We start from the raw sequence: 23,302 nt of genomic DNA on the forward strand, positions 1-23,302 counted from the left end.
GTCAAGCAACCAAAAGTTAGTTCGGTTCCAATCGTCACTCATAAATGTCATGTTTTGTGCGTAACATGACCTCTGCAGTCATATTTGGAGTTTGGCTTGCTCTAAGCCGTGCTCAGAGTGGTTTGAAGGACACAGTTTCCTTCTTATGGTACTCTGGTAATAGTTCACACTGCTGGTTTTGATGGAAGAATCAAGTCCACTGGTATAAAATCAAACAACTTAACAATGTGAAAGACAAACTGCTACTTGAGAAAATTTCCTTTTTTTTTCTTCTGTAAATTGGGATTTGTTGACTCTCCTGCACCCACTGTCCTTGCCCTTTATTTTAGATGATATTGCTAAACCAATGTCACCGAAGCATTATGGGAAAGGTCTGTAGAGTCAGCAAAGTCTTGCCTTTGTGGCCAACATGTAATGACCTCTTCTTCAAGGTGGCTATAAAGAGATTAGTGACATTGACAGCGCCCCTGACCTTAACCTTGTGTTCAGATTTTAAAAATTATTAATAAAAGGGAAATGTCATGGGTCTTTTTACATCCATCCCCCTATTAGGTTTGATTTTCAGCAGTCCAAATATTTCGTGACGATGGTGTGTCAACTCTGTAAGCAGTGGAATTGGCTCTTCCTTTAATTTCTGTTCTTTGTGGACTTATGATTAGATAGAAACTTTTTGAGGAAGGGGAAGAGAAAGGTACAGATGAGCTTGCTTTGTGCATTTGTATGCTGTGCAGGGTGGATCAGGAGCTTACCTTAGCCAGCCAACACTCACAGGAAGGTTTCTCATCAGCTCACATTGTCAGCTGGAACACTTAAGACGATTGCCTCCCCGGTGACCTGAAATGTGTGGGAGGTTGAGATGAAAGGATGTGGAGAGCAGAAGGAAGGGAGGAAAGAGGTAATAGTATGGGGGAGGGGGTGGACTGGGATGAGGAAGAGGTAGAGATATGGAACACGGTACTGATGTCACAATTGTGATATCTCTCTTTCAACTTTTCTCCGAATTTTTTTTAAGAACATCCACGTGACTTTTACTCAGATGGACCTGTTACTCAGATGGACCTGTTAAAGAATTGTAACTTGAATTTAAACCTGAGTGCAAAAGCACTTAGTAGTTAGAGTCCCATTTTAACAGGAGCTTGAACGTATCTGCGGACGTGCGCAGGCTTCTCTGTCATTGTTCCGTCTATGAATGCCATCCTCAGGTGTCTCTTTATGTTCGTCCATGTATTACCAGGATGAAATTACACTGAGCTGGGCTGCTTAATGAAGTCTCGTTCATTTCGCAAAGGGACAAAGGTGGATGCACTTCATTAACCTCTTATCTATGTACAATACTCACACACACATACAAGAAGAGCAGAAAAGATGCAGGCTACACTGGGGGCGGAAGTCGCTAAAGCTCATGGCAGGCGAATGAAGATGGATGGCAACCTTTTCACTGACTACTTTATCTCGGCCCACACAAGACAAAAACGACCGCTTTGTCCACATCCCATTCTGTTTCTTTCACCGGAGAATAGCGAGTCCAATGAGTGAAGACCTTGACTTTTATGGATTTTACTGACAAGTCGGCTGGGCCTCAGTTAAAGGCGCAGTACTTTCATTAAAACTACAAACAATAACTGCTATTAAATGTTATGTTAGCACAATTCAGAAACCATCAAGTGCTCTGCATTCATGCTCGGACAACATTTTCAGCTTAATAACAACTTTTTAAGGCTGTTAGTTTAGTTATTTAAAAAGCCAACATCCAATAGCCAGTGGATTTAAAAAAAAAAATCATACACACGAAACCCAAACAGATTTTCGTAACTTTTGATACTCGTAGTTTTTTATTTACTTTGCCCGACTCTGCTCGGATCAGGTGGCCATTGTGTTTGTGGAGTTCCAAACCATGTGGTGCCACCACGGATGTTACCAGATACCCTCTGGTGGACAAACTATGCAACTTCAACACTTGTAACATAGTTGAAGGGTGTTTCTTAGGCTTTTTTGTAATAAATTTGTAAGCTCCAGCTGCAATTTCAAGGTATGTAGACTGCAATGTCTCAAAACAAATAAGTCTTTAACTACACAGGATTGATTTTTTTAAAAAAGAAAAAGTGAAATCATCTCTCCTCTATTGTTATGTATTGTTAAAGGGAACATAACTTAATTAATTTAATCGAAATCCTAAAAAATATTGCTGTTGTGTATTTCTCTTCATCATGTAGCTTTTCTTCAAACTCTCAGTTTGGCAGAGCTAGATTTATATAGTCGGCAAAGCTGGAATCCACTTTTGCATATCTCAAAACACTGATAAAGTAGAAAGATTGTATATTTAACACAACACATATTTAACACAAACTCTGCACTGTCAGCCATGACAGGAGGTGCACTGGAGAGCTAACTGTAGACTTGCAGTTTAGTAGATTAAATGTCTGCCTGAGATACTTGTTTTCACTTCATTTTAGGTGTAATTTGGAGTGGTGAATAACTTAATGTTAACCGAATCTTAACTAATAAAAGACTCCCTACTCCTTGTAGAGGAATGTCTTCAGTTTTTGGACAGCCTCTCCTGCCCAAGTTTTTTTTATAATGGAGATTTTCTCTTTAAATACACCAGGCTGATCCGTAATTAACCAATATCCCGATCTCGCAAGTCCTCTCTGCCAGTGGGTTTACATGAAGCTAATTATGACATCTCTCATCTGTTGAGTGCCTGTACCCGTCAGCATTCAAGGACATAACACTCCTCAATTACGGTCCTGCGCACGTCTTCTGCCTGCTGGCTAATCACTTCAGCCTGTGTTCATCTCATCATCAGTTCAAATGTCTCCTGTCTCAAGAATTGGATCAGACTTTTTTGCCTGATTTCAACCAAATGTTCTTGTCCTCTGTTAATGTGTGTTTTTGATAATTGCACCCCTGTAAGCGTCCTGAGTGGATTGTAGGATAGCTGATGGTCCCTACCTTCTTCTCACTTTGCCCACACTCTCATTTGTGGTGCTGTCTCATTCCACGAATCTCCTGCTCTGCGGATGAATGTAGTAGCTTGTTAACTGGCCAAATTAAAAGCCTTTTCCTTTAACATTGAGAGCTTTAGAAGCCATTAATGGATCAGGGGGAAAGGCTATGATTGGGGGAGGGGTGTATTTAAAGGGAAGTGGCGGTGATTGATAGGACACCTTATACTGAAGTGAGGCCAGGGCTGAAAATTCAGTGATGTCATTGGCTGTGACAGGACGCGAGGTTGGACTTGCTGCTTTATTGATCGCTCTGTTAATTTTCATTTCCCTGTGCTTTTTTGACCTTGATGAGACAGACGTTACCTGCACTGGTGTCCTGTTTCATACCTCTCTTCCTATGCAGGGAGAAAAATTACTGGAATTTAACCCGTGCACAGACTAAGGAGAGGCACTGGTACAGAAGCATTAGGTGGGAAAGGTCAGGCCAGTTGTCAAATATGCTTTGGCAGTCATTATTATACCTGTCTGAGTTGTGAACTCCTCTACTGACATATTGAGTTTTTTGTGAAATAAGTGTCCATGAGTCACCAGTGTCGGTGAATCAGGAATATACAGTATAAAAAGTGTGAATTGGTTGGATAGACCCATTTAGTTTCACACGTTCATTTACTTATTATTTATGTTTTTTTGCAGCTGAAGGTATAAGCCAGTAATTTGGTGGTGTCTCATAAAGGCTAGCTGTTTACCGATGCTCTCAGTAAATTAGGGGTTTATAAGTTTTGGTTTTAGCTTTTGCCTTCAGTGGACATAAGGCTGCATCTTCAAGTCGTACAGTGCAAACGTTTAAGCAAAGGCGGTCATGTCTTGCTACAGCTGGAATGTCAGGAACGTTTGGGGGCTGTCAGGCCTAGATGTAAATGGACCACAGAGGAATAGTGCTGACAGGGAGCGTCCTAACATGGAGCACAATGTTGGTAGGAGGATGGGAGTTGGACCCTCCTTTAACCAAAGATAACACTCTCTCCTTATAAGGACCTGAATTAATGCTGTCTCCTGTTTTGAAACAAGACGAGTCCCAAAGATTGAAGCGTTTTGATTTCTCCAGAAAGTTTCTGTGAGGCATCTCCTAAAATCGCATAATCTGCACTTTTAAACGAATATTTCTGAAGACAGAGTATATGAAGCCCGTTGCATCTGCCAAGTCTGACAATGGAGATGTAACTGAACAAAACTGGCAAAATCCACCTGGTATAAATGTGTCAGTTTATTGTCTTTGTGGCTTTTTAGTCAGTCCTGGCTGTCTATCTTGATGTGTGGTTGTGGGTGTTTAATCTCTCCCCTCACACAAAATTAAATTAAGGCAGCCCGGGCCCACAGAGGAGCTGCAGATTTGCGTGGCGTGAAATTGCGCTATTGTGAAAAGATTCTGCTTGAGCGAAGGGAACCCCTCTTTGCATTTCTATCTTCCCTTATATATAATCACAGCACTGCATATGCAAATGACTCGTTGCGAAATGTATGTGGCCGCTGTGCACTGGGAAAACAAGCCTGCATGCTTGTTTCTCTCGTCCAACACGACTCCACTGCATTAACTAAGAGATAAATTATTAAGAACTCTAAACGGTCCGGCGCGAGGACAGTCGGAGATGGTAACACTCACTTGACATCACTTCCTAATTTCCCATCAGCTGAGATAAATCCGCCAGAGTGAAAATAACCAATGCAGTTCTTGCTTATTCTTCTGGCGAGCAGTTGTTTGGCAAAGTCTGCCAAGGCCACGTAAATTGGGGCGACATGAAGGATGGGCTGCACGAGGTAAACAAGTACCAAAGGGATCCTACCCTCCTTTTTTTCCCCTGCTCTCTTCCCCTCCGGCCCATTTCTCAGCCTCTATTTATTCAAGTGCTGAAGAAAAGGAGGGGACGGTGAAAGGGTTGTATACACCTCACAGCTGGAAACTGATAGGACTTTTTACACCCACAGTGTCCTGCGTGTGAGAAAGTGCAGTCGTTGGTCCAAGTCCCTTAGAAATCTCCCCCTTTTCCCAGTTCCAGGACTTTTTTGTGGCTGACCTAAAGGCTCTCTTGGGTCCAGATTCACATATGTTGTCTGCATCTCCAAAAACGGTCTTTTCAAATCAAGAATCTCAAAAGGCTCTTTTCATTCTCGCTCGCTGATGATGTCCACCACTAGTTTCCAGTTGAAGACAAAGAAGGAGAGTGCAAGAGTTTGAGGATTATCAGCATCTGGAAAGGTGGTTAAGATCTTGGGTTTAATACAAACATACCAGTTCATAGTTAGAGTTTGTATTTTCCCATTTCCTGCTTTTTGACCAATGTGAAAACAGAGGGAGGTATGTGATAGGGTACAAAAGAGCAAGAAAGGAGGAGGGAGGGATGACACATTTTTCTTCCTGTCTGTAAATTCCTTCCTGTTTGGGGGAGTGGGAGGGTGGTCTTCTTGAGAATGGACAGTATTCTTGATGGTGGAGGGTGGAGCGGATCTCAGCTGAGTACCAAATACTCACTTCCCTCATGACAAATACACAAATGTTGACACAGGCCTTCCTGTGTATTCACTAGTGTAATTTACAGCATTAAGAGAAAAACACTATTATAGCATAAGATGTGTGACATGTTCTTTCACTGGGAAAACTATGCAGTTTTATTCATAAAGCAGGATTTATATACACATGCTGATTTAATACGCCATTAAAATGGGATGAAACAGGCAAAAGCAAATCAGTTTAAAGTAAAAAAAAAAATCAAAAGTTAAACAACAGACAGCAGAATCTAAAAGAATATACATGAAATCAAAGAATAAAATACATGGGTGAAAAATAAATCTTACTGACAGAGTGATAATGATGTGTTTAAAAGCATTTAGTTAAGTTTTTAGTCTGTTTTTGGTTTTTTTTAAACAAAGCATTAGGGTCATTTATAAGACTACCGAGCGGTTGGTTCCAGGATTGTGCTGCGTAATGACTAAAAGCAGCTTCTTCTTGTTTTCTATTTTGCCCTGAGCACCACCGGCAGTCCTCTCCTCATTGGTGTAAAGGTATCCCCGGGTTTATAAAGAAATAATATGGCTTTAAAATCAATTCTGTGGCATATTGCAACCAGGAGAAACTGAAGAACTTAGGCGATGTGGGCTTTTGGTTGTTTGTCTCAAGTCAAAGTTGCAAGTACGTGATGTTTTTTTTATAGGTAAGTTGCAATGATAAGTTTTACTTTTACAACCTCAATCAGGACTTTTTTTTTAAGTAAATTTATTCGTCTTTAGGCATGAAAAAAAGATTTTTGAACTTCATTTTTTTTAAACATGTACTTTTCAAAGAGTTTTTTTACACTTACACTTGGACAACTGATGTGTATGGAGTGACACATCAGTGTCCAATGTAGTGCAAGTATACCATCAACACTGACACAAATACAAGAAAACAGCCTTTGAATGGCTGTCCACTGTAGTGACCACTATGCGTGAAAGGGTTAAAAACAAACTTTACTGTAATCTTATTTAAAACCTTCAGATAGTTAAACAGTCGCTCTTTTAAGATGCTCAGTTTCTATAGGAAGGAGATTTTCCTCAATGTTAGTGTTTCCTTAAATCACGTGGACGGGGAATAAGAAAGGAAAACAGAAAATTATCCGAATCCATATCCAGGCACTGTCGCTGTAATTTTAACAAGTGGCAAAATGCCTTTATTTCAATCGACTAGAACCATTACAAAAATGCATCAACATGCTTGAGCTTACACCTTAGGGTGTAGAGGGCAAGTTGGTGCACTGTTTCTAGTCGGGCACTGCTGGTGGACTGGTTGGGGTTTAGACAGAATTGTTGCTTCAGTTGATTTTGAGTCTGATATTCATTTTATATTAAAAGCAAAAGATCTATAAATGTAAAATACTTGGAGATATTTAATAGAAGATCAGCAGATTCAGATGTTTAAGTTAAAAGAGATTGCTGTCTCTTCTCATTAATATTGAACAGGTTTTCTTTCCGTGTGTGAGAGCTCAGTTCGAAGTGCCACTGACAGGCAATGTCTGTTAGTGTAATGTGAATGTGGGTGGCAGCATGCAAAAAGCCATTCAAAAGTCCAGCAGATCCATCTGCTGTGTTTCATGCACCACCAAGACACTGCATCCACCACCTCTTACCTCTTCTGCCTAAATAAGTCTGTCGTCCTGTTTACCCCTCATATATGTTTTCCGTGTTTTTAGCTTGGACCAGATCATGTCTTTTAAAGAAACACTTGCTGAGCTGTTGTGGTAAGTCAGAGGGCAACCGGGAGTGTTAAGAGTTAAATGAAAAACAAGAAAGGGAAAAAAAAAAGAAAGAAACGGAATAATGGGGACTTTGTTCATTTCTGACCTTGGGTGGTACCAATGAGCATTTTTGTGTGTGTATTCATGTGTGCTAATTTCAGCACCAGGCACTAAAAATGCAGCATACTGCTATTCTTATTTGATCGTCCATGCATATGTGTGTGTTCAAGGAAGTCCAGTGACTGACAGTATCCCTGCCTCTCCCCCTTTGAATCTCCCTGACGTCAATCACTTAGTAACAACACACTTTGAGCTAAATGAACTCCCTCTCTCACTCGCCCTTAATCACATTAGCCTAAGTGATATGGGAATGCCAGGCCAGACACACACTCCCCCACTTCTTCTCTGTCTTTCAACCCAAATAAATAGCCACTCCTCCAAAGCTTTAAGTTGTCCTAAGCTCCATCTTTGGATAATAGACCGTTTGCTCCCACAAAGACCCCAGTTTGGAATAATGAGGATCAAGACAAGAGTAGAGAAAGTAGGATGAGAGAAATGCAAGAGGGCGGAACAGAGGAGGAGAGCCGGCGCTTTCCTAATACCAGCCCCAGGACAAAACCCATCAAAACACCTGTTTTGTCTGCAGAATAACTGCTACATTTTTTTTGTTGTTGTTGTAGCTGCGCGCTATTGGGTTCATCGTTAAATAACCTTCAGTGAAATAGCCTCGTTGCCTGATTGGTAGCTTGGATGGTGGCCGCTTTAGCCACCATGCAGTGAGTGCCCAATCACAAAGAGTGTTTCAAATACTGCAACAGGGACAGCTGCCTAACATTTAAAAGTTAAATTCTCACTTTATATTTTGATAATTGTCTAAAAATGTGGTGACACTGCAAAATGCGCAACGCAGGCTTGGTGCAAAGGTCATGACCCACAAACAGGGGCATTTTGTCTGCGTTTCCTGGAAGAGAACATAATTTGATCTGATGCCAACATATAGCTCAGACATGGACAGAATATCTCCATGAGTGCCTGGCTAGTAATCGATGGAGGGAGCTGTGGTTTCTGTGCTATTCCCCAGTCAGTCGCTCCCTCTTCCAGCCTTGCACAGCCCATCTTTTATGCATGAGCCTCTCATAGACCTTGTCAACATTGCTCCTCCTCAATCTGCATCAGCAGATTGACATTTGTGTGTGAACCCATGTGTGCAAGATAGGGGAGATGAGTAAAATGTATTATTTTGCATGTCTCTAGTGATTCGCTCATGAGTAAAGTGGGTTGTTGCAGGCATTCTGTTGTTGTGATTGTTGGACTTTGCTGACGGTGTAAGGCCCAAAGCTTTGTGCTGCTTATTCAAAGTACATGCAAGATTCGCATCATTCTATATATTGGAACTTTCTTGGCATCTGTTTCCACTAAGACTGATATGCATGTTTTGCCATAAACAGTGGGCATTACTTACTTATTACTCATCATCATTCTCATTCATCAGCTTCATGACACTAATCCACCTTAGGCTTATCCATGTAAAAAAACACACATACAAAAAAGCATGGAATTTATGCTTGGCTTGCAATCTAATCACTCACTGCTTTTTTCCTCCTTCTTTTCTCCCTCTTTTGCATACTGAAGCTCACAAATATATTGTTGCAGGTAAGTAGATGCTTATCTATGGCTTTTTTGCTCCCAGCTGAATTATTTTCATATGTCCTTTGGAGAAAAGCAGTAAAAGGACAGTACCATTAAAGTGCAACCTTAGGAATTCAGAGTGTTTAGGGTCTTTGTCACTGAGGAAAAAACAGGCTGGTAATGATAACTTTTATCAGTCAGAGGCATGAATGGTAAAGTAACTTGTATCCTATTTAATATGACAAGGATTATCCCATCCCCTATCCCATTCTTTATTATCACTGTAAGAATGTAGACTGTGCATACATTCTTACAGGGACCAGATTACTGTGATTGTGCTCACCTGTTGCATGGGTGAACAACATTTCTGCAATTTGCCCTTCTGTACCTGGTAATTTTACTTACTGACAGATTTAAGGGCCTCAGTCTTTCATTTCATGCATGTTATACGTTTGTAATTTGATGCGGTATAGGGCTGGTGTCGTAGATTGCTACTGTTGTGTCAAGCTGCGTATATAGATACAAAAAGATGTAATGCCAGTGCTGTCTACACAGACAGCCCAATCATTTTGGCTTGTCACTGCAGGAATATAGACTGGAAGCTTAAAAATGTGCTTCAGGATGCAAGTAAAGCAGCCACTTACACGGCCTGTATAGACAGCTGGACAGGTTAAAGCAAGCAGGGCAGTTAAATAGTCCTAATGTCTGGTAGGAACAGCATTACAACATTCAGTTGTAATTTACACATGCATGGAAAAAAACCGCAGATGGCTGTGCGTGAATATGGGTTAGCCTCGCTTGGGTAACCCTCAAGTGAGGCTCTAGACTTTCACAAAATTATATAGCCAGCACAAGGATAGGAGTGAGGTCAAAGGTCATCCATAGTGTGGTTATGAATGCTCTGGTGCTTGCAGCAGTCTGTGACCTGCTTAACACCGGTTTCCTTCGGGATCTCATTAACTGCTATACAAGCCAGCTCAAGAAAGCTGTTGCAAACAAGCACATGTGACAGCTGAGACTAAAACTTATATCGCCTACTCCCAAATGAGGTTGAACTACAGAGTTTTCACAGAAGCCAAAATTTGTCATTGCTGTTTCTATCCTGCTCTTCTCTTTGCTGTGATGCTTTTATAGTCTCATTAAACTCCGCTTGAGACAATAACATTATGGTGTACGATACAGCACATGCCTCTTTGAACTATGTAAAATATAAATTAGGTGCAATCCAAAGACTGCATAGAAACAATGCAGGGATTCAGGGGCTTTTGGTGCTAATGACAACATTCAAACTGGCCTAGGTGAACTAACCTGAATAAACAAATGCAGCAGAGTTTTTTAATCACTCTAAATATGGAGATCTGGCACGCCTACTTCAGATTCTCAACTGATCCCACTGGGTTTCTGTGGGGCCCGTTGGGTTCTGACTACTACCACAGCATCTTTCTTCTGTTTTATTTCATTCTGTGTGTTTTGAATTGTTCATAGTGTGTCTTATATGTCACGTTCTTTTACCTAACAATTTTTTTCTGCTTGATTTTAATTTGTTTAAAATTCAAATGAAGCAAAAGAACCTTGTCCATCATATGTTTTATTTTTCCTAACTTGTGTTACATTTGACCATTTACTGGATCTCAGTCCATCTGCTTTGTTAGACAAAATGTTTTTCTTATTGCTTCATCACAGTGCTTGATAGCACATGAATAGCCCATTCAGCTGTGAACTGTGTGGGTTTTTATCACCGGCGGATCCTTATTATCTCCACACCTAGCGTTTTTCTCAAGCAGCCCTATTCATCAAGAAACAGGCATTTTTGCCCTTTTCACAAGTAGCACACCATTAACAACGAATGCGATGTGGAGAGTGCATCCTTTGTGGACCTTGCTATGAATCAAGCAGGTACCAATTTCCTTTCTTTGCCAAAGAGAGATTTGTTGTTCTTCTTCTTGTCCACTCTGGGGTTTCCTTTTATTCTGTGTCAGAGAGCCATTATCGGGCTTTTAATGTGACTTTCAGATCCAAGAGTGTGCAATTACCTGCTGTCTGATTTGGGAGGTCAGTCTGTGCAGTAATGAGATTTACAGGGTTAAGTCCTGTAGCTTGTGGCTCTTCAGGTTTTTGTCCCCTAGAGAATTGATGTCATTAGTTTTAAATGATAGGCTGCATGAGTAATAGCGTTCATTGTACAGGTGGATAAGTGGCCACGAGATTCCTTCACTTTTGCATAGCTTTACCACTGTATTTTTTGCACAGACACAATCGATAGCTACCGGCGAGAGAACCTGTAGGTCTTCTTTTTGCCCTCTTTCATCAGGACCTTGGAGGTTTTCTAGCTTTGTTGAAAGGAAAGGGTTAGAAATAAATGACCACTGGGCTTAAAGAGTTGGAGATAGTTGCTTAAGGAGTAAAGCATTTTCTGAATAGTTAGAAAAACAGATGACCACCTGAGGACCTGTTAGATAGTCTGAGTGAGGAGGAATAAATTGTATGGCATCTGATATCCGACGTAGAGATAACATGTAGGTTAAATGGAAGATCTGCTCTGTTTTGAGTGAAAAAGCCTTTTCCAAAACAGGTTAACTTTCAAAACTAACATTTTTCAAAGTCCATATTGTCCTTGTCATCATGGTCTGTTTATCACTGGGAATACACCCCATCAAGGTCCTCTCATTCCTTATCTGGTTTTGCATCCTATCTTCCTTCTCTCCCTGAGGTCATAGGGAGCTCATTCTTGGATGGGAGGTATCCTTAAGTACCAGTCAAAAAGTCCTCCCTGAATTCAAGGCCATCCTGACCTTCTGTTTCAAGTATTCCTTAGATATCCTCTTGAAATTGCGCAGAAACTCAAGGACTAAACTAGTGACTTTTCATTGTTGATATGCGTATATCCATGAAATGCTTATTAAAAGTCTGAATGGAGTGTCCTGTTGTTTTGTTGTTATCATTATATCTCCCACAGTGAAGAACAGCCTCTTATGCAATGCTAGGGAAAGCCATCATTACTAAAGTGTTGTTTAGGTGCTGGTGTTTTGAAGCTAAATACATTCTAACTGTGTTGTCTTCGCTGCTCTACAGTGGGCTGTTGTTTATGTAAAGTGCTGGAATGACTGTTGTTTAGCAGAATAGAGTCCTTTACTGTACCTTTGGTCAAAATCAGCCTTCGGCATGTGTTATTCACTGCAGAACTTTGTCGTTTAAATAGGATTTTTTACACATCCCGGTTGCTAATGCGTTTGAATTAAATGCAGATTTGTTTCTCTAGATCATGTGGCGCTTGTCAGTGTTGTATGAAGGTAAAGTTGCACAGTCTTGAGTTTTGTGTGTAACAACATCTTTCATTCTGTCATTCAGGTCTTGGTAATTTAAACTCATAACAGACACCAATTACCACCAATGGTAAAAAGTAAACTGTTTACTATAGTTAATGGGCTGCTTCGACAGTATCATCCTTCACATCCTTTGCATGATCTTTTAAGGGTGTTCTCAAACAGACTTACATGTGGCCCTAAAAACATTACCCATTGATAGCAATGCTGTCCTCTAACTTTCAGAAGGCATGAACTTTTATATTTGTCTGTTCTTGTAGTTTGTCCTAGTTCTCCAGGATTTATCTATGTCAGTATATTTCTAGTTTATTTTGTGCATGTGCTCTATCCATTTAAAGGTGTCTGGGCCTTTAGAGGTTTGCTCACCGCTATGCGCACGCTTTTCTTTCCAAAAGAGTGTTTATTTCCACAGCAGCATGGGCGCACACGAGTGTTTATTTCACTCAATCTGCGGTGAGTGTTTGTTTCCAGCAGAAAGTAAGCTTTGCACAGAGAGCAAAAACTCTCAGCAGCATATGTTTGGTGCCGTGAAGCAAGGCAAGGCTGACAACTCCCTGTCTCTCAGCACTTTGGTAAATACCAACTGTGCGGTAACAACATGAAAAGCGCTCTCGATGGTTACAGAAGTTTATTTTGTTTAGCTGCAATGATTTGGGTAATATGAAACAGTCGTGGTTACTCAGTTTAGGTCAGCTTAACAAGTTTGAAATATCTGGAAAAGCAGAATACAAATCATCCATCATCTTATATTAGCTGATATGACAACAGTGCCGCGTGTTTGCCGGTCCATATGTTTTTTCTATCTCTCAGTTACATTATGCAAAAACTACCGAGGCAAATATTAGAAAAATAGAGGAGCTTGTTAAGTTTTGGTGCAGGTGGATATTGCTTTCTTTAAAATTGCATACTGAAATAAATTATTTAAAATAGGTCACTAGGTCTGGATGATTGGACCAACCCATGTAAGGGTAATCTAATATGTGATGTCCACCTGTTTATTCATTTGAAGGGCTGCAAGCAAAGCTGGGCTAGAGCTGATTGCTTCATTTAGGTTCTTCAGCTTGTTGAAGTGACCTGGTTTAAAACCAAAATAACCCCTCATCTATGATCTTGTGGTCTTCTGATTGCATTCTCTTAAAATGTATGATTCTTAGCACTTCTGTGAGACTCAGCACATTCATATGATGTACAATGCATAACGTAGAATTCCATCAGTTTTAGTTCTTAGTCAGAGCTTTCGTGTCTCTGAGTAATGTGTGTGCTTCCTGATCGACAGCTGTGACATGACTTGTGTGTAAGCTTACTGTTGCCCAGGGGCATGTTTATTAAGATGCACGTTTCCTTTTTGGCAGCTTTGCTGTTACCCCTCAGTCAGTTTTCTTCTTCTTCTCCTTATTGGAGGAAATTTCTCTTTCTCTCTTCTTCTTCTCATTCATTCTCCACACACATGCACGGGCACACACCTTGTGCAACTTAATCGACTTTGTTGGAACATGACCAAGAGTCCTTGAAATGATCCAATGCGCTCTTTCCCCCGATGGGAATGAACACAATCCTCTGTGTTCGACCTCATCATCTCCTGCTAAAGCCAGATACAGGCAGCACCTCAGCTGTGTTTTCTCTCTTCTTCTCTGCAGTGATTTCTGGACCATATGTGTCGTCTTATCTTCATGGCTCTATTGAACTTTGTGTTATGACCAAGCTTGTTAGTCATAGTTATTCCCACACTGTGCATTATTAACCTCTGTCTGCTTCTGCTCGGACCTGCTGTAAATGCTGTAAACAAATGGCTCACAGGCGAATGTGAAGGTGTGTGGAACACTTTATGGAGCCCGTGCCAACCCTGCGGTTTGCGAGTCAGTAAATTGTTTTGGTGCTATCAACTGTTGTAGTGTTCTGCGGTTCTGCGTAAAGCAAAATCCGAGATCTTCCAGTAAATGGATTACATCTGAGTCTGACTTTGGCTATCAGCTAGATAACTCATTTTACTATAGCATGACACATGCCAAGTGTAATGCTAATTTTAGTGTTACAATAAAAACTAGAAACGGAAGCAGGTATTTACAGAAATAACTTGCTAGAAGTATTTGTGTTTCAAATAATGATCATAGATGAGGACTTCACCCCGACTGCACATATTGTGACAAACAGCATTAATCAGTTCAAAATGTGTGGTCTTTTATGGGAAATGGTTAGTACATCATTAGCGCTTTATTTAAAATGTCATGGATCCAATTTACAACACATGCAGTGTGTTGACATTTGAACATCATAGATTTATCAGCGTTTTAATTATGTGTTCATCAGTCTTACTGATATAGTAAATAAGATGTCATTCTACAGAGTGATATAATGTTTGTTCTTCCATCTGTCTGTGCGAGGTTTTGGGCACCGATAGTATGAAAGAACACAAAGGAGCTACTCCTTGAATCTGCTGCCATCTAATGGCTGCGTGCTGCACAGTACAACTGTTACCTGTTAAACCAGGAGTAGGGAACTCCAGGCCTCGAGAGCCGGTGTCCTGCAGGTTTTAGATGTGTCCTTGATCCAACACAGCTCATTTAAATGGCTAAATTAGCTCCTCAACATGTCTGTAAGTTCTCCAGAGGCCTGGGAATGAACTAATCATTTGATTCAGGTGTGTTGACCCAGGGTGATATCTAAAACCTGCAGGACACCGGCTCTCGAGGACCAACGTTCCCTACCCCTGTGTTAAACTCTGCAGTACAGCAATCAGAGAAGATTGAATAGATGGGAGTTGGGGTTGAATGTCTCCTGTTATTATGTTGCTTGTTTGCTGTGGCTGTGGCTGTAATGGAGTTTGCATCTCTGATTTGCTTTTTCTCATGTAGGACACAGAGTAATGAATTATAGTTCAGATCAGATCTACATGATTCCGTTGTTTAATCCCAGATTTTTATAGTCCAAATTTTCTCCACTTAATGTGATTGTTTGTTAACCTGAACATCTCAACAAATGTGCGATTTCAGCTAAGGAAGTAATGCGTGTATGACTGAAACATGATACAAGAAGAAGTAGACGAAGATGAAAACGGCCACTGTGCCCTCATGGGTTTCCCAGCTGGGTCTGGATCTAACCTTTTTTCTGCAGTCTTTGTTATTGCTCTCAAGGAGCCCTTATGTGTCTGAACCCTAGAGTGTCTATGAGCTCATCAGCTCTCTTTTGTAGAGATGCATTCAGTATGTGGGTCACTAAAGAGCACTTTTCTTGGATTAAAAAACCTGCCTTTCCTCCTCCAGCTTATACAAAACTCTGAATATGCTCACAGGGTCCCACGGTGACTTCCCCACAGATAAAGTGCTGCTTTCTTCTTCATTCTCACTGACACAAATATATGAAACTGTTTTCTCTTGCATTTCACCTTCTCATGCACTCCAGTGTTTTCTCGTGTTTGAGTCAAAAGTGGTGTTAAGCCTTTAAACTTCCAGCCTGAAGCTGCTTGGACAAGTAAGTACACTAGGGGGCACAAATGCTCCAACACTGAGTGTAGGGAGGTGGCTTTTCCAGTTGCTCACCTTTTCATTCCAAGAGTCTGGAGAGTCCAAACCCGAGCTCAGCCCGGAAGCTGTCTTCCTTCTTCTCTCTGGGGTCACACTCATCAGCTTTTTACATAACAGGGGTCAAGGCAGACGGAGAGCATTATCATTCAGAAGCGTACTTTTCATATGAATAACAACTGCAGCTCAGGCAAAATGTGCTGTCACTGAGGTATTTTAGTTTAATGATTTTTTTTAATAGTGCATCTGCTCTTTAGAAAGAAAAACACAGCCATGGGTGACAGGAATGAAGAATGAGAGAGGGAGGCCATGAAAAGGATTTGAACTAGAAATATTATGGCCGCATCCTCAATGCCTCTGATCGTTAAAGGAAGAAAAGGGGGAGGGAAACTATGAAGGGGGTGGGTGGGGGGATTCATGCACATTCATATTTAATTTATCATTTGAGCTGCTGTTGCATCAACCCATGTCATCCTACTGACTGAGTATCCAATGCAGCGTCAGCTTCATCAATGTGGTGCGCTTCTGGGGTTATTGTGTTGCTAGAAGAACTGATGCTGTTGTAACCCAGTAGGTCATGTGGGGTTAGAATATCTGGGTTATGGTAAAATAATCTCTTTTACCCATGATCACACTTGCTGTATATGCAGAAGGCTGCAGTGAAGGGATAAGAGCGTGCACGTGCCCAGGGGCATGCTAAGTAGGTAAATGTAAATTGGTAGGGGGTCCCATCTGATGTGTGTGTCTGCGTGTGTGTAGTCTACCCACACCCCACCCTGTCCATCTCCAGATTAAGAGGCTCCACTGAGTCCCTGACCCAGAATTCTTACCTCCCCTGTCAAAACACACACAAACCCTCACTACATAACCCCCTCCCAACACCACCTAATTTCCTCCTCAGGACAGACAGCCTCATGGGAGAGACATGGGGTGAGGGCTCCATTAGCGGCCCCGACCCCGACGTGTTGCAGTGGTGTTCCATTGAGGGATCTGTGCTTAAGAAAAATGGGAGTTAAAAGCGATAGTGTCATCTGTGGACTTAGATGGGGGAGGGTTTAAAGTGTTAGGGGTTGCTCTTAGTCCACATGGGGTAATAATGTGTTTCCACATAGAAGTGGATTTCAACCAAAATCATTGGTTTAGTGAGGGAAATGTAATTTACATCTCATCCATTGTTGGATATCCTGACACATGAGTGTAAGACGTGAGATTGTGAAACATGCTGATACTGATTAGTTTTGTAACACGTTGTTGATACACTGGTATATTTGTTAGTGACTGATAACATATTCTCAAATAAGCTCTAAGGTGTATTTTAAATTTAACCGAGACCCACATCCATATCTGTCCTAGCATATGTCCATCTGCCTTACGTCTGCCACTCCTCCGGCTTCCCATTGTTATCCCTTACTCACCATGGAGCCACTCTGGTGTCCCCAATAAACTTATCTGACCATCCATCCATCCATGCACAGACACTCCTTAGGCGTTCACCCACTGGGGGCTTTGTGTGAATCCAGGCCACACCCAGTGTAAAGGACCCAGTTTTGTCTTGTCTGTCCCAGCAGTGCTTTAGGCCACTCTGTACAGCTAAACCTCCACAAACACCATTCAGCAGCAAAACACGGTCCAACGCTCCGCGCACACTGTGTGCTGTGTTAAAAGAGAGATGCGATGGATCTTTTTTGACATTCAAACAATAAGATGTGGCTACATTTAAAACTCAAGCAAAAAAAGAATCTGCCCCAAGTAACAGACTGTGTGTATGCTTGCGTGTGTGATGCCTTTAATCAGCCCAGTGGCACAGAACGTGGTTTTCTTCTCTTTTTCAAGACCAATTACCGTCATCGACAGTGATGAATTTTGATTTTGACACGTTGGCTTTCATGCAGCGCTGTCTCCCCACGCTGTAACAGCGAGGAGGCTTGTTTGTGACAGAGCCGGAGAAATAACAACGCAACATATGGAGCTTTATGATCGAACTATAAGCATCCAAAATACTTTTACTTTAATGGAAAGCATGCCCCATCAAGTAGGGTGTGGGAGGCAGCATCTAAAAGCCATTAACGGCCAGGCTTCCACTGAATCCTTAATGACGACGTGTTGAAAATAATGTGTCCAGAACTGCACCAGTATTTGAAATGATTGTTGATCAAACGGTAAAAAAAAGAAAAAAAGAAGCAAACCGTGCCCTTCGGCTTTCTCTCTGTTAAAAAAAAAAACGAAGCCGCATTTATTCGACAGACAGACTGTGCTGTCTGAACATTCCTGCCACCTGATTCTCTAACATCCTTTGGGGGTCATTTGGAAATGACTCATGAAATTTCAACTTCTCCAGTTTAATTTCTTCAAGTGTGTGCTCCCATTATCACTGAAATTAAGCTATAAGCCATTGTGTGGTAAATTGAATAAATTGGTTAGTGGATTTATTTAGCAAGGTGCCTTATTTATGAGGTGATTGTGCCCCGTGGCAAGCCCCATTTCTCATTTCAAAAAATATTATGGCTCCCTAATTGATAAGATAAACAGGCCATTATGGGTTTCTTTGCTAAACCTTGCAAACTGAATGGAGTCTCTCTCCCCCCCTCCCTGTCATGTAACTCTAATCCATCTCCCCATTTCCTAATGTATTGCATGTAACAAGGCAGCATTGTTATCAGACCCTTTCAATTACAATGTGTACTCCAGGCCTAATAATTATGCATGCTCATAACTGAAACATCTATCCCCCGCTTTAAGACTGAATGCTAAAGTGGCTCCATTAAAGTTGCATTATTTGGGCTCCTCATTCTGATGTAACTGGGGTAAATAGGAGTGCTGGAAGAGAGAGTGATGCATGGAAACCCATTTAGGACCAGTGGGGGGAAGGAAGGTGCAGGCTGCTGCTTCTGCCATGGGGAGGCTGGTATAAGGGGACATGTTGCAGAGGTAGATTGGTCTAATTGGAACTTTTGGCTGTCTTGTCACATACCTACTTAATTGGCGTGCCGAGAGGTCGGGGTGAGTATAAGCAGGGCCTCACAAGTGGGTGGCTTACGCCTGCAAATGTGTGGCAGTCGCGTGTGTGCAAGCGGCGGTGGGTATCAGAGTGCGTCTTCTTTTTTTTTCTTTTTTTTCCAGAGAACCAGAGAGACAGATAAGAGTGTCAGCTCATCAGCATAAAGCATTAAACATTTACGCTGACCTACAAATGCTGACAACCCCCATCCCTTCAATCACACCCATCACTTCGTCGGCTTCCTACCAGCTCCCCTCTCCACAAATACACACACCAAGGCACATCCTCTCTGTTTTCCTTGGTCGATAATGAGGATCCGGCAGAGGGAAACTGCAGAAATTGGAGGTTTGGATGGTGAATGAGGGTTGTGGGTTGTTGCCATTGTTAGAATAAAAGAAACAGTTTAGGTTTTAGACAAGTGGCGAACACGATGCTCGTTTTGCACACTCTTTCTTCAGTCAAGGACTCAATTTCTGTTAAAAAGAAAGGTAGCTCTTATGACCTGCTCTTGTTTTGAAGGAAAGGAAAACAGCATTTTGCAGTTAAGATATTGAAATTGTTGTTTGGGTTTCAGAGAACAGATTCTAAAATGAAAATGAAGATGCTTTGCCCACTTCTTTGAGCTGCAAACAGAAATGAAATATGAGTAATAAAAATAGGATTCACTTCTTCATTACGGGCCAATTTCTGAAAAAGAAAAAGAAAATTCCCCTATCAAAATGGGCGCGCCTCCTTTAATGAAATTTGTGTCACTGTAAACAATGGCACAAATCCATCGGCAGCTGCACTTCTGGACTTTTATCCCCTTACGTCATGATTTAATGCAGAAGGAAGTCCATGAAGAGGCAGCAGCTGTAGCTTTTACTCATGCAGCTCTGTGGTTTTTAAGGGAAACAAATGTGGGAGATGCGGACTGTTTATCATGATCGACTGCAGATGTCTTTTTGCGGCCAGTGCACTCTGCTGTGGAAATGGTTTGGGCAGTGAAAGAGGGAAGAAAAATACAACAAGGATGAAAAGGGGAAATGAGAGCCTCTCTTGGTCTGTCTCTCTCGTTCTCTTTCTTTCTCGGTCCATCGGTTGTCTGTAATAGACGTGATGGAAATTGATTTCCAGGTGAATTATTTTGTGCGCGCCTCAGTCATGGGGAGATAATAATCCTTCCCCTTCCCCCCACCTGAAGAGGCCTGTGTGACTCTCAGGTTGTCCTCGTGCTGTTCCAAGAAGCACTGCTTTAATTGACCATTTCAATATTCTGGTCAGTTTCTGTGACTCTTTCACCTCAAGCCTTCTCTTTCCCTGCTTTTTTTCACTACCTGTCTATTAGGCAGCCAATGCACTGATCAATATGATAGAGGGCAGTGTAAGGAAAGAGAAAATCTCAAATCACTAGAGATTAGGAATGATTTTAAAGAGCGTGCACCCAAATCTCTTTTTTTCCCCTTCTTTATCTCATCAGTGGTCTAAGTACTCCCACGTGCAAATATTGCCTTTGTAATCCCCTTTCACATCTTATCCTTAAATGCCAGCATGATTTCTGTGAATTTAAGAAGGAAAACGGCCACAAGAATACAGTTAATGTGGAGCCCCGTGAATGGGACTTCATCATCAGCATCAGCCTCAGTTTTCCTCAGTCTTCACCAGTCCTTGGGGGTCATTTGCTATGTTTCTTCTTTACAGAGCCAAAGCAGCAGCTAAAAGGCTGTAGTGTGCTTTATCGACAACAGAGGAAGAAGTGGTCGATGAGTCAACATTATTGACCCGGGGATATGGGACTGAGCAAAGATAAACTCTGTTGAACGGATGATCAAGCTTACTCTAAGTTATGTCTTGCATCATCAGCTATTTGGGCTTTGAAGCCAAATCCTGCTTCGATCCAAGGTCAGACATCTGGGCTTTTTCAGGCTGTAATGTTGGAGTGACATAGCTCTGTGTTTATTGGTATTTAATAAGAGGTGTATTTTTGAGCTAACAATTACTACAAAGGTATATTTTCTCATGCAGCTAGATTGAACTCTAAGCACTTGCTGCAGACCACGAAAACCCGCACCACGATCCCTCTATTTTGTTTAAACACCCTCTGTCCACAGGCACATTCATCCGAACCAGCACTACTGTATACGAGCAATTTTTGCTGGTGGTTCCTTGGGCTTTCTTGGCACGGATTACTGTTAATACTCCAGCCTTGACAACACTCAGTTGTAGAAAAAAAAGGGAAGTAATGTCAGATAAAGGTCAGCATAACACCAGGCAGCTCAGTATTAGCCTGCACTGTGCTTCATGTTTCCTAATGGAGGTTTGGTTTTAGGAGAATTTTAATGTGCCGTATTATAATTGCTCATCAGTTGTAATAAATGGAGGTTAACATTTCTTAATCAACTTTTTAAATTTTTTTGTTCCATGAGTTAGTAGACATGAAGACCATTAGTGACACCAATCAGGAGAGGCTACAGGTAATGAATATTTTCATTAGCAGCCTTTCTGACACTTTTTAATTTGGAAATATTTTCCTACAAAACGTCAGAAAGACGTGGATCGATTTTGCTGCATGCTTTTGGGTTCGTAACGTTTCCACCTGTGTGTGAGCATACTACCTCAGGATGGTGTTGCCTGGTGATTTTGGTAGTTAGAGTTGGTGCCAGAGCTCATCCAGCTGCGCCTCACTTCCTGGGCTTCATCCAAAGTTTGGAGCCAGCAGCCCAGGCACACATGCAAGCAGGCAGGCTGTCTTACCCCAGCAAGAAGAGCTCCCCTTGGGGTTATCGCACCAGAAATCCCTCCCTCCCAATCTCAACCACGGACAACCTGAGGAGCCTGACACTGGCTCTCAGACCTGCCAGCGCAGAGTGCACCATAATACCAATCTAGATACACACATCAACCTACACACAGCACTCTCCTGTGAAGACAGCAGGGTCTTGGGGGTTACACTGCTCAATTTCTCTCCTTCTTTTCCCACTCTGGTTCTTCCTCTATCTTGGCAGAAGCTGCTCGCACTTCTCCCACCAGCCATTACCCTCTCGCTGTCTCTCTCCTTGCTGTCATTCCAGCTCCCCTGTGTTTTCTTCCCGCTCTCTCTCTCTCTCTCTTTTCATTCACCCTTTTCAAGCTCTTAACTTCTAATCCTTCTGTTTTACTTACTGCACCTGGATCGTTTTGCTACATCCCTCTCCTGTTCCATTCTTCCATCTTTTCTACCTTTTACTACCTTCATACCTAACACATCTTCCACCCCTGTTCAAGCAGTCGGGCTGTTCCTCAACTCTGGTCTGCTCCAACTCCCCCTGTCTCTCCCTCTCTCTTCGTCGACCACTCTGCTCTTTAAACTCTGCACTAATTTGCCTCCTCCTCCTCCTCCTCTTCTGAGCTTGGCCCTGGCTCCAGCTCCTTTTCCCCTGAGATGTGACTGCCTGCAGAGAGTGTAAGAGCGCGAGTCTGAGATAATATGTGTGTGCGTCTATGAGCAGAAGTTTGATTGTGTGCTTCTGGTTCTGTGCGATAGAAAGTGCGCATAGTTGAGTTCACCCTTTGTGTGCGGGTGGGTGTGTGTTTGAGAAAGTTTGATTTCAGTCAGTTGGAGTTCATTTCTGTGTGTGTGTGTGTGTGTGTTGTACCCTCAACCTCCCTTTTCCCTTTGTAGCAAACCAGATTGCATTAGCAGTACGTGGGTGCCATGGGATCTTGATAAAAGTAAGCCACAGGTTTAACCGCCCCTCCTTCCTCTCTCTCTCTCTCTCTCTCTCTCTCTCTCTCTCACACACACACACACACACACACACACACACACACATATTCTGCCCCACTAGTTCCCTCAGGGCAACTCACCAGCTAGCAAATCATTTATCACACAGTAATGGCTCTGATGATCTCCCTCCCTCCCTCTCTCTGTCTCTCTATCCGTCTCCCCATCTCTCCACTTAAGGGGTTTGCTCTAGATTCTCAATCACAGGGCCGCTACACATCCCGATCAGACACATGTATGTACATTCTCAAGGTTAACATGTTAACACATGTTGAAAGGATTCCCAAGTATAAATACATCTCTCTAATCATCCAGAGTCATATAGTCGTGCTTCCACACAAGCACCATTTGGACTGCTTTCTTATTAGTAGGAGATCAATCTGTGAACCAGTTGCAGAGTCTGCTGATATATCCTCTGGGGAGGGTATTTCAGGCCAAGATTTCCTGGGGTGTGTTCCTGCAGGCTGCTTCAGTTTGTTCACCATGAGATGAGGATAGCTCATCAAGAGCTTTTTCATTCCAGAAAAAAAGCTGAGTTGAAACCAAACACTAAGTCAGTTGCTGCTTTAAAAGAATAGACAGCAGTGATTTGCATCGGCACCATGATGTTGTCCACTGGTTTTGGACTCTGGGATGTTAATGTTTTGATTGACACTCTTAGTGGTTCCGCAGTGCAGTTGTTTACACATTTGCCAAACAAGAGAAAGATTCCCAGTTCGATCCTTGGAAAAGAACAAATCCCTTTGGGGTTGTGTCAGGAAGAGCATGTGGAGGAAAACTCTGCTAAATCAAACAGGTGGAGCTATCTGTGGTGGTGACTCATTGTGAATAAGGGAGCAAGTGAAAGTAGCTTTTTTTGTATCATCTCTCATTCTTAGG

At 42.0% G+C, this 23,302-nt stretch overlaps 1 protein-coding gene across 6 annotated transcripts in view; it reads left to right on the forward strand.

Moving 5' to 3' along the window:
- Window positions 1-23,302, forward strand: part of agrn (agrin) — a 259,295-nt gene that overhangs the window by 57,284 nt on the left and 178,709 nt on the right. For 5 of the 6 annotated variants that reach the window (XM_084918149.1, XM_084918152.1, XM_084918151.1 and 2 more), the window contains exon 3: window positions 8,846-8,866. The exons of the other annotated variant lie outside the window; for it this stretch is intronic. In XM_084918149.1, coding sequence (XP_084774275.1) covers window positions 8,846-8,866 — 21 coding nt within the window. The remainder of the gene's footprint in view (window positions 1-8,845; window positions 8,867-23,302) is intronic. 6 annotated transcript variants of the gene reach the window in all.

Source organism: Perissodus microlepis, chromosome 20 (assembly GCF_051167445.1).
Source record: "Perissodus microlepis isolate ML-2025 ecotype Zambia chromosome 20, ASM5116744v1, whole genome shotgun sequence".
Lineage (NCBI taxonomy): Eukaryota > Metazoa > Chordata > Actinopteri > Cichliformes > Cichlidae > Perissodus > Perissodus microlepis.